The sequence below is a fragment of the Macaca thibetana genome, chromosome 4 (genome assembly GCF_024542745.1).
Source record: "Macaca thibetana thibetana isolate TM-01 chromosome 4, ASM2454274v1, whole genome shotgun sequence".
NCBI classification, from domain to species: domain Eukaryota; kingdom Metazoa; phylum Chordata; class Mammalia; order Primates; family Cercopithecidae; genus Macaca; species Macaca thibetana.
In genome coordinates, this window is record NC_065581.1 from 157,491,177 (window position 1) to 157,503,576 (window position 12,400).

General features: G+C 40.8%; 1 protein-coding gene across 1 annotated transcript in view; it reads left to right on the plus strand.

Annotated features, from left to right (window-relative positions):
* FNDC1 (fibronectin type III domain containing 1) overlaps positions 1 to 12,400 on the plus strand; it is a 75,063-nt gene that overhangs the window by 41,094 nt on the left and 21,569 nt on the right. Inside the window, 5 exon segments of the mRNA XM_050789213.1 lie at positions 422 to 533; positions 1,380 to 1,696; positions 1,698 to 1,824; positions 8,489 to 8,557; positions 10,622 to 10,765. Coding sequence (XP_050645170.1) covers positions 422 to 533; positions 1,380 to 1,696; positions 1,698 to 1,824; positions 8,489 to 8,557; positions 10,622 to 10,765 — 769 coding nt within the window.

The following is a 12,400-nucleotide window of genomic DNA, read 5'->3' on the forward strand; positions in this document are numbered from 1 at the left end:
AGCCCTGTAATCTGAGTTCACATGTATGTAGAATGTATGTAGAATTGTCTGCATAATATTCTACCATGCGGATGGGCCACAAATTATTTAATCTCTCCCCTCAACTGAGAGACACATTGTTTCCTTCTTTCCAGCATTAGACACAGTGTACTTGATGGTAAAAATATTTTGAACATCTTTTGTGATTTGAGAAACTTAAAACAATTTACATATTACATGGGTAAGCAATTATAATATGAAAGATGACTGCTTCGTACTGTATTTTTTAAGACTTTATGAATCATATTGACAAAAATAATGTCTTCTATTCATATTATGGTTTCCTTCTGTGGAAGCTTCAGGTGTATGCACATATATAGTTGGACTCATGTGACCATTTCAAAATGTCCAATATATTCTTTAATCTATGTCATGGATTTAGGTTGTGGACCTTGATCGTGGGTTAGTATTGAATGCAGAAGGAAGGTACCTCCAAGATTCACATGGAAATCCTCTTCGGATTAAACTAGGAGGAGATGGTCGAACCATTGTGGGTAAGTGAGAACGGTTTTTAAAGAATAAAAGCCTACTGAATTAGCTATAGAATTACAGCTTCTATCTTCCTTCTCCCCCTCATTTACAATGATTGCTCTTGGTTTGGTTACTTTTACCAATGTGAGAAGAAGAGCCTCAAAAGAGGCAGAACTTGGTGTTTCCCCCAGACAGCTTTAGTTCTCTTCCTGCAGGCTGCACCCTCTAGAAAATGTGGCCCTTTAATTTGTTCTTAAATTGGCCCTTTTAGAGGAGGGGTCCACAAACTACAACCTGTAGGTTGTAGCCCACTACCTGTTTTTGTAAGACTTACTATGAGCTCAGAATAGTTTTTACATGTTTAAATGATTGCCAGAAAAAAGAATATTTTGTGGCATGATAATTATATGAAATGCACATTTCAGTGTCCATATGCAAAGTTTTATTGGAACACAATACACTCACTTAATTATGCATTGTCTAACTCATTTGTTATGTGCTGTTATTGTCTATCTTCTTTTTTGCACTCTAAAAGCTGATTGAGTAGTTGCAACAGAGACCATCTGGCCTATAAGGCTTAACATATTTGCTTCCTGGCCCTTTACAGAAGTTTTCCACCTTTAATCCAAAGTAACACTTTCGCCCCTTAAGCTTAGGAATGAGGCAAAGGAAAGTATTTCTTCCTTTGCTAGATACAAGAGTTATCTCAGGACCGTGGAGCATACTGATGCAATATTCATTTATCCCTTTGCCTTTTACTGATTAAAACATGATAATACATAAGCTTTGAGAAGACACTTATTGCTTGCTTTTTATTTTTTCTGGATTGTTTCACGTCGTTGCATAGCTATTGGTTGATTTTATTTCAGATCTGGAAGGGACCCCTGTGGTGAGTCCTGACGGCCTCCCACTCTTTGGGCAGGGGCGACATGGCACACCTCTGGCCAGTGCCCAAGATAAGCCAATTTTGAGTCTTGGAGGAAAGCCGCTGGTGGGCTTGGAGGTCATCAAAACAACCACCCATCCCCCTACCACTACCACACGGCCTACCACTACGACGACGCCCCTGCCTACCACTACAACCCAGCGGCCCACCACCGCCACCACCCGCCGCACAACCACCACCCGTCGCACGACCACCAGGCGCCCAACAACCACAGTCCGAACCACTACGCGGACAACCACCCCCCCCCACCACCCCCAAACCCACCACTCCCATCCCCACCTGTCCCCCTGGGACCTTGGAACGGCACGACAATGATGGTAACCTGATAATGAGCTCCAATGGGATCCCAGAGTGCTACACTGAAGAAGGTAACTGGCTTTGTTCTAATGCTAACCACTTATCACGCACACTAGCACGCTGCAGCTCAGAGCAGGGTGGCAGAGCCTGCAAGGGAGGGATGAGCACCACGCACAGCAAAGCAGCAACCTGATACATTTTTGGTCCCAGCAGGTTTGTCTGACAGTACCATGCCACAGCTAAGGTTGGAAGACTTAGGAAATAAAAATATTGCATGGGACATATTTATATGAAAAAATTATTTCTTGTTGACTTAAAGTCAGATTTAACTGGGCATCCTGTGTTTACCTGGCAGCGCTTATCACAACCCAAGTCAAGAATTTAGCTGAAACTTGTGACATTATTTGTTTGGGCTATCATTTCCCAAAGTGTGTTCCAATGGATATTGTAGATTAGTGATTGTAATATATATGTATTTACTTAAAAGGTTCTGTGATTAGCTATGTGATTTAAACAAGGTTGGATAAATTTCTTACTGTTGTAACACTTAGATCACTGAATAGTCTTGTTGAGAATCTCCAAGAAAAGGAATGTTTCCCCAGCATGTTCGGCAGCTGGGCACTTTTTTGATCAGCCCTCCTTTGGAGAATTCTAATCCTCATGTGGCTGGGCTTCCTGTGGGAGTGTGGGCTTTCCACTGGGTAAGAATGCAGCATTTTCCCTTCTTTGCTGATCTGCACTATCCTGCCACCCCTGATGTGAGTCTGTCTTCCTTCTGAAAGTGGCTTGTTCTCCCTGAAGAGCAGGAGCTAGGACGCCTTTATCCGGGTCGTCGTGGAGCCCATATATCAATGTGTCTCCATCCTTTCTGCTCAGTCCCCTGCTCAAGCTGCCTTGGAAGAAGTCATTCTAGATTTGCATCAGCCGTGGAGGAGCTAGATTCATCTTCTTTCCCTCAGTTTGAAATGAATTGCAATGTCAACTGTAAAGCTTAAGTCTTTTTAAACCAAGGCAGAGTGAAGACATTTCCTTTCAGGAATCAAGTCTGGAATTCTTGTGCCGCGTTACTGACCATGATAAGCCCAATCAGTCTGAACATGAATACTGTATCCAAAATAGGAATTCTGTTGGAAGTTAGTCTTTCTGTGAAGAAGTTCCAAGTAAACGAGAAAACTTGACACATCTAAAAATTCCACACCAAAGAAACATGGAAACATACAGAGGGAGAGGAACAATGGGAAGAAAATTTCTACTCTGTCCATTGACCCAGTGAGTACAAATTTGAATTTACCTTTGAATTTCTAGTATTAAAATATGATGTTGCTTTCCTTGACATCTGACTTCTGCATGCATTTATGTGTTTAATTTTAAAGGGTGAAATAGAATTAAAACATAATTACTTAATAATTGGTTGTAAACAAAAATGAACTATTTTGGATTTGATTTTAATTACTGTTGCTATTATTTCACGTTTTATTTTGTCTGCTTTTATTTAGGCCTTCTAACATGTTCCCTTCATTTACTTTGTATTTTTGGACTTTTATTTAGCATGAAAGTCAATATTTTTCTTGGCATTTTTGTCTCTTATTTTCTTTGCAAATCATGACACATATATGTTCACTCCTGTCCAGTCTCCTGATTCCCTAGTCCAAGCTAAAGAATAGTTTTCCTCTGGACAGCATTTGAAAATAAGTACAAATCAATACAAAGTCTTCGGGAAAAGTTAAATGTGGGGACAGCAATGTATCATCCTCATATCACATTTTAATGCAATATAATTTGTTAGTTTAAAAAGAGTTTTCTTATGGCCTTTCTTATTTCTACTCTTTCATTAACAACTTCATTAAACATTTTCTTCTTTATTGACTGTAATCATAGTTATTTTTATCTTTTAATCTTTTTAAACCACTTTCTTGATGTATGATTGGCATAGAAAAAGTTCTGCATATTTAATCCATACACGTCGATGAGTTTGGGATAAGAATACACTCACAAAATCATCATCCTGCTAAGGCCACAGACACATCCATCACCTTCCAAAGTTCCCTCCAACTCCCACTCCTTTATTGTTAGTATTATTCTTTTTTCTTTATTTGTGGTAAGAACACTCACCATGAAAGTGGTCATTTTTTTGTGATAAGAAATTAAAGTTTTACTATTACAAAGATACATGCACATGTATGTTCATTGCAGCACTATTCACAATAGCAAAGAAAGAGATGGAATCAACCCAAATGCCCATCAATGATAGACTGGATAAAGAAAATGTGGTCCATATACACCATGGAATACTATGCAGCCATAAAAAGGAATGAGATTATGTGCTTTGCAGGGACATGGATGGAGCTGGAAGCCATTATCTTCACCAAATTAACACAGGAACAGAAAACTAAACACCTTGTGTTCTCACTTATAAGTGGGAGCTGAACAATGAGAACACGTGGACACAGGGAAGGGAACAACATACAATGGGGCCTGTCAGAGGGTCGGGTGGGGGAAGAGAGAGCGTTGGGAAAAATAACTAATGCATGCAGGGGTTAATATTTAGGTGATGGGTTGATCTGTCCAGCAAACCACCATGGCACATTTTACCTATGTGACAAACCTGCACATCCTGCACCTGTACCCCAGAACTTAAAAACAAAATTAAAAAAAGAAATTAAATTTTAAAAATGTATTAATACTAGCTCTGTTGAGATAAAATTCATATGCCATAAAGTTCATTCTTCTAAATTTAGTGGATATTAATATATTTACAGTTGTGCAATGATCACCACTGTTAGATTCCATAATATTTTCATCACCCCAGGAGAAATTCCGTACTCATCAGCAGTCAACCCTCATTCCTCCCTCCTCCCAACCCTGGAAACCACTAATGTACTTTCTCTCTCTATGGATTTACCTATTTGGGACATTTTGTATAAATGGAATCATGTCATATGTGGCTTTTTGTGTCTGGCTTCTTTCACTTAGCATAATTGCCTTCAAGATTCATTCACATTATAGAATACATCAGTACTTCATTCTTTTTATTCCATTGTATGGATATACAGCATTTTTTCCATTCATCGGTCAGTGGTCATTTGGGTTATTTCCACTTTTTTGTTATTATGAATAATGCTGCCTCGAACATTTGTTTTGTTTGGTTCTGCTTGATCTGGCTTCTCCGTTGGATAATAAACTCCATGCAGTTGGGACAATGTCTTCTGCTTCATCTCGAATTCCTTGTGGTACCTAAGTACATACCTTTGGATATCCAAGCAAGACCTTAAGGTATAGGCATTCTCCATGTCCTAAAAGCCAGTGCTTTTTTTTTGTTTGTTTGTTTTCCAGGTTCTGTATCTACAGCAAATCTGATGACAGAGGGTGTACACGGAATGTGATAAGCCAGATGAACACCGTCAAGAATTTGTAGCATGACCTTGTTACAGGCTGCAGAAAAACATCAGTCATTACAGAAAACAGACCTTCCCTACCATAGCTGGGTCTCCAGATAGAAAATATTGAGAAATGCAAACATTCATTTGAGCTGGACCAACTGTACAGTGTGCAAATATCCTTGGGTTTCAAATAGCTGTCATTTACCTTCTGTCTCTAAACTTCTACTGAGAATAATTTTTAAAAAATATTTTTTAATATCTCTGGAGCAAAGGCCTTCCTTCTTTGGTGACATTTTTCACTTATTTTTTTCATGGCTACTTGATAAACTACTGAAGAGAATAAACGACACTGCTGTGGTTGATGACTGGCAAATGTGTTTATGTGAAGAGGCTGAAGCTTTTCACATTGGTGCTGAGTTGGCTTGTAAAATACCCAGTTTTACATAGTTCTGAATAGTTTAAAATGGCATTCAGGTGGGCCAAAGTAAGATGGTCAACTTTTTTTTAATTTTTTAATTGTAAATATATTTCATTACATCTGGAAGTTATTTTTACTTGGAGTCAAGATGGTTCTATTTTAGAAAATTTATGCCTGAGTTTATTTGGTCTTAAGAAAAAGAACACTAAAATCACTTAGTAGATTGTTTACTTAATGCCAGAGGACTTAACTGTCACTCATCTCAGGAAGTGAACTCATTTGCCGGTAAAAGCATCATTTCTGTAGCCTGCTACATGCACTGGAGTATTTCAGCACCTCACGGAGTTACCCGTAACACCAGAGTCCATGAGGGAAATGGTGTACTTTTCCCTTTTCTTGTTCACCCTGGGATGCAGAAACTTCACCATGTATTCAGTTTTGATCTGGCCAAAAACAATAATGAAAAGAAATGACACTGAACTGATAATGAGGAAAAGCAAGACGATACTCCTAAAGGTTAAATTGACAAGGGAAAGAAAATGGTAGGCCAGGAAACAATGGCAAGATAATCCCAAACTTTACAGGGTGTGAACCTGAAAACTGATTTGAACAAGCTCAGAAGTAATTTGTCTTGGATCCCAGGCATATTGACATTGGAATGACCGAAGGAAAGTTTGTGTTTAATAGTTTTTCATGAAATGACCATTCCACCCCTAAATGGATGGATAATTTACAACTTCTCTCTGCTTAATATTCATTGGCTGAATCAGAACACACCAGAGTCATTGCCTCAAGGACCATCTCTTGGGCCTCGGAATAGGAGCTGGGAGTTCTTACTGTGATCCCAGGAGGGCTGGACAGACCACTCGAGGCTGCCATTGCCCTTTGTGGGTGGAGTTTGTTTTTACAATGTAATATTCATGTCATTCAAACTAGGTTGAAGAGTCTGGTAGAATAATGACACAGGAGTTTATATACCTTCTACTTCAATTTCCCCTTCATTGCACTGTAGAATGGTGATTCTAATAGAGCATCTTCACATCGACAAATAATTTTATTGGTTAGTTCAACTTTTAAGAAGTGGAGGCAGTTTTATGAAGTATAAAGTCAGTAGTCTTTGGAGCCAGAGTACTTGAAGTTCACATTCTGGTTTTGCTGTCTTTTACCATCTGCATGTCTCAGGCGTGCTGTAAATCCTCCCAGAGCCTTGGTGTCCTTGGCTGATGTATTAGTCCGTTTTCATACTGCTATAAAGATACTACCTGAGACTGGGTAATTTATAAAGGAAAGAGGTTTTATTGACTCACAGTTCTAAATGACTGGGGAGACCTCAGAAAACTTACAATCGTGGCAGAAGGGGAAGCAGGCACATCTTACATGGTGGCAGGTGAGAGGGGGAGAGAGAGAGAGAGAGAGAACGCGCGAGCAAGTGTGCAGGAAAAACTACCATTTAGAAAATCATCAGATCTCATGAGAATTCACTCACTATCATGAGAACAGCATGGGGGAAAATGCCCCCATAATCTAATCACTTTCCACCAGATCCCTCCCTGGACATGTGGGTATTATGGGGATTATAATTTAAGATGAGATTTGGGTGGGGATACAGCCAAACCGTATCAGCTGAGAAGTGAGTATTTATAAGCTCAATGTATCTCAAGGGTTTGTTGTGGAATTATCTATACATAAAAGTGGCTGATACAGAGAAGGTATCTGGAGCCATCCACTAGTCACTTCTTCCTCTTTTCCCCACCTTGCCCCCTTTTAATGGTGCATTAAGTTTAGAGAGTTCTATATAATTGCTGTGGGCTTCAGGTCAAAGGGAGGAAAGTAATTCCTTACAATTATTTTTTGAGCTATAAAACCTTTTGACTCAAGATTTTATCAGCTACAGTGAGATGTTCTCCTTTTTACAGCTGCATCTATATACCCCAAGTAGAGAAATAGTATAATCGATTCCGTTACACCTTTTCCAAAAGAGTTCTGCTTAAACTACCCTGATAATGGAGGTGAAGATGCCTTTTATGCTTAAATCACTCACCTTTCTTTTCACAAGTTACTTATGCTCATAACATTGGTTTAGTCATTACAGGAATTGTAATAGTTCTTCTAACTAGGGTTTCCTGGCTTTTCCAAAAATCACATCTGAAATTTTGTATTACATTTAAAGTATAATTCTGTAGTCAAAATAGACCTATCGGTTAGTACAACCCAATCTGTCTGTAAAGAGAAATTTGCAATGATTGGCATATTTTTCCAAATTTCCTCTGCAAATTAGGAAATCTGATTTATCTCCCAAGTCGGTAAGAGAGGGTGGGTAGTCAGTAGGAAGTGGAGAAGCACAGGGAACTGTCATTGGTAGAGTTTGCCAAGTTGGGATGTAGATGAGATAGGAAATTACTCTGCTTCTTGAATATTCCAGAGGCAAGGTGGAGGGGGTGGAGGAATGAAGACTGATGAACAAGGGAGTTCACACATGAGGGGCTTTTTGTCACCATCCTGAGCACCAACCGCCCACTCTCCTCTCTCTCTCTCGTGACTGCTTCCTAAGAGCGCCTGCTGTGGCATGAGGGGCCAGGGGGCTTCCCTCAGCATCAGAGCCCTGCAGGCAGGCAGGCGGGTGGGCTGAGGTGGTAGGAGGGAGGTGAGAGAGAGCTTGGGGGTGCTGAGGAATCTGGGAATGTGGAGCGGGGTGTTTGCTCCTGACGGGGCAGGCATTTGTATCACCCTTTCCTGGGCCCAAAGGAGAGAAAGTCTGGGTTCCATGTCAGTGCTTTGATGATTTTCCTCCTGAAAAAGTTGTGGAGACTCTGGCCTGGGGGACTTGTTTTCATGACCTGCTTGAGGTGGATGAATTGTCACGCTCTGGGGCCTGCTTCTGAGAGAACCATGGAGAAGGAGCCCTGGATGACCGGTCCTTTTCTCTGTCTTCACTAGATGAGTTCTCAGGCTTGGAGACCGACACTGCAGTACCCACGGAAGAGGCCTACGTTATATATGATGAAGGTACAAACTGGCTTTTGAAAAATTATTTGCACACTTTCTTTCCTAATCAAAGGATCTGATTGTAACTATTGAATGGATGATCTTGACGGAAGTTTCCTTTTGAGCTTTGGGCCGGTGGCAATGCCGAGGGCTGGCTTAGGGAAGGGTGGTTGTACCCCATGCTTCCATGTCACCCCCAAATGCCTATTTGATCTAAGAAAAACAGTGTGCTTAACACGCAGATGCAGATTCCCACTTGGTCCCTGTACTCCCCGTTCCCTCCCTCCCAACCCTCCTTAGGCCCAAGGAATTCTGGAGTTATCCATCGGGGCTTCCCTTCAACCTTCATTTATAAAACTTACTTGGTTTAACCAAGTCCAACTTCCTTACTTGGCTCTTCTCTTTCATATTTCTTTCTTTTCTCTCCTTTTCTAATTACATAAAATATGTGATGCTTAGATCTGTTGATTTCTTATCATAGAATCTTTTCAAGGGTAAGTTTGTAAGATTAGGAACATAGGCCGGCCACAGTGGCTAAAGCCTGTAATCCTAACACTTTGAGAGGTCAAGGAGGGAGGATCACTTGAGCCCAGGAGTTCGAAAGCAGCCTGGGCAGCATAGCAAGACCCTGTCTCCACAAAACATTAAAAAATTAGCCGTGTATGGTAGCACACACCTGTAGTTCCAGCTACTTGAGAGGCTGAGGCAGGTGGATCGTTTTGAGCCCAGGAGTTTGAGCTATGATGGCACCACTGCACTCCAGCCTGGGTGAGAGAGCAACACCCCATTTCAAAAAAAATTTTTTTTTTTTAAATTAAGAATACAAAGTGCCTTGGACAGCATCTGGGAGAGTCATTCAGTAAATGGTAACTAATGGTATTAGTATACTTAGGACCTTGTGATTGTTTTGTGTGATTTGGAAGTTGCCTCTGCAACTTGAAGAAGTTCTTAAAGGAATCTTGTCCACGTCCAGTGCCGGCCTTTGACACCAAGGCTCAGGATTCTCACTTTTGAGGTCCACCTTTTCTGCAATTATTCATAGCTCTAATTGTCTTAAATCACAACTGTGCAAACAATGTCACTTTTGATGTGTTATTTATTCATAATAAAGCTTGATGTAGTGGTTTAATCCCAAGGTTTTCAAACAAAAACTGACTTAAAGATAAACAGCAGATGTTAGAAAGCAAACGAAGATTTTTTTTAGCACCTTTGAAAATACTAGGCATCTTTCTTATCTTTGAACAGTTTGAAAAAGGGGCAGAGTTTTATTTTCTTTTTCAAATGTTAAAGGATTAGTTGTTTTGGCAGGATTAATCCCACCCCCCATGCCCAGAAAAAGTTCATACACAGAAGAAGAAAAAAAATTTGTTTTTGAGATGGAGTCTCGCTCTGTCACTAGGCCGGAGTGCAGTGACATGATCTTGGCTCACGGCAACCTCCGCCTCCTGGGGTCAAGCGATTCTTTTGCCTCAGCCTCCTGAGTAGCTGGGACTACAGGTGCACACCACCACGCCCAGCTAATTTTTGTATTTTTAGTAGAGATGGGCTTTCACCATGTTGACCAAGATGGTCTTGGTCTTAATCTCCTGACCTTGTGATCTGCCCGCCTCGGCCTCCCAAAGTGCTGGGATTGCAGGTGTGAGCCACCATGCCTGGCCAAAAAAACACGAAAAAAATTCAAGTTTATTTTTTGATGTTATCTTTTATTTCCTAAAAGAGAACATTATGCAGGTAGAGCATGGCTTTGGGCCAGTGCCATGAGCTACAATGGATGGATTCTAACGTTCTCTCCAGTTGTGAGTCTAAAACCCCACTTTTTCTGGTCATATGTGTTTCTTTTTGCCCTTTCTCTCTTCTGTCTGCAGCTTCTTTTCTGCAGGGACAGAAATGGGAAGAAATAGTATTTTAGTAGAAACAAATTACGTTTGGGCATAGCATTTATTTTAGGGTGTGTGTCTGTGTGTGCATGTGTGTGCGTCTGTCTGGGTTTTAGCCTACCGTTGAATGTTAGGAAGGTATCATTTGACTATAGAAAGTGCTCCTTTTCTGGCAGTGCCCAATTACAGAGCCTTCATATCATTTCAGATTATGAATTTGAGACCTCAAGGCCACCAACCACCACCCAGCCTTCCACCACTGCTACCACACCGGGGGTCATCGCAGAAGAAGGTGCCATCAGTTCCTTTCCTGAAGAAGAATTTGATCTGGCTGGAAGGAAACGATTTGTTGGTAAATATAATGTTGTTAATCAGAGAAACATGGGTTTTTAACTTTTGGTCTTTGAAGAAGAGCATTACTAATCTCTTGGCCTGGCCAAGGCAGTGCATTTTGAGAAGTTTTCCCAGAGTGAAGCTTCCACTGGGGATAATTGAGTGAGTCAGTCGTGTGTAGATATGTATTATTTTACTTTCTGCCAAAATCAGAAGAGGGGAGGATTTGGAGTCCAACAGAGGAGAGCTGAGACAGGCTGCCTTGCAGAGAGTAAGAGTAAGAAACACTTAAAAACCATCTGGACCAGGGAACATGAGTGTTTTTGTTGTAGCCAGTTTATCCACGACAAGACTTACCACTGGGCCTTGTGTGTGTACTGTTTGTTCAATTCTTCCTAAAAGGTTAGCTGCTTACTGAATTGAGCCACTAGCGCTTATAGTATCATGGAGAGGAAGCTTTTTTCTTTCGTTGTTTCCTATCACTTTCGTTAGCTTCAAGGATTTGGGATCTAGAAGTTCATTTTCCTCTTCTTTCTCAGTAACTAAAACAGTCTCAGTAGGAAATTCTGTGAAACTAAACGGCGTTAAGTCTTGCAAGTCTTCTTTTCCCATGCCCTTAATGAACCTCATTAATGAGACAGCTGGATTAATATGTTACTAAGTGGAGACAAGCAACAGCTTAAACTAAGATCACACTTATTCTGTTTCCAAAACAACTGTTCTGCCACGGGCAGAGAACAACTCTTGCTAGCCAAGATGTAGTGACTGAGTGTCTAAACCACACATACTTGAAGAACAAGAATGTTCATTTGAGGTGGCGTTCCTGAGGCAGACACTAACACGGGTCTCTGGTATGCAGCTGCCAGGCTGTGTTTACCACGTGCGCTGACTTCTTTCCCGGCTGTTCCATGACGGGAATTGAAATGCTTTCTGTGCTATTATTAGCCACTCCACAGAACTCCTCTGAATGCTAAAGGCTTATTATTGTCTGGCTCTTTTCATAAGTCTACAACTCTCTAAGGCATAGGAGCCCACTCCCCAAACTTCCTGATAAGACCCACGGACAAGTTCTAAAGGCCTAACTTCAGACTAATTTTTAGAAAACACTGCCTTCGCTGTGTCCGAGGGACTCTGTATCTTTGCTTTCATTAGTTACAAAGAACTTCTTGACTTCTGTCTTAATTTCATTATTTGCCCAAAAGTCAAATAGAGAAGCTAAAAACTGCATTCACTCCAAATAGCCACTGAGAATGGCAACATAGCCCCAAAAGTTACAGTGGAATCTTCAGAAATTGCCAGACATTGTTACTTGAGATCACTTGAGAGTTTTGCATGTATAAAACCCCAATCCCAAGTCCTTGGCATTTCTAATTTAGTGGGATATAATAGAAAGAGTTAAGGGCTGGGGGTGACAGCCTCCTGTCTGATCCTTACATAGTGAGCACTCTCAGTGTTGGTAGGAGAGATGGTAACACGAAGTCATCGGTTCATATCTTGCCTCACTCCCAGGATCGTGTATCCACTGAAATAATGTATGTAGAAAAATCTCCAGCCATCTGTAAATGTGAGTAGCTGTTGTTATACTGAACAGTAATGTTGTAGACAGCAGTTCAGGCCTGGCCTTATGCACAGATGCTTCAGATTGTTGTGGGGG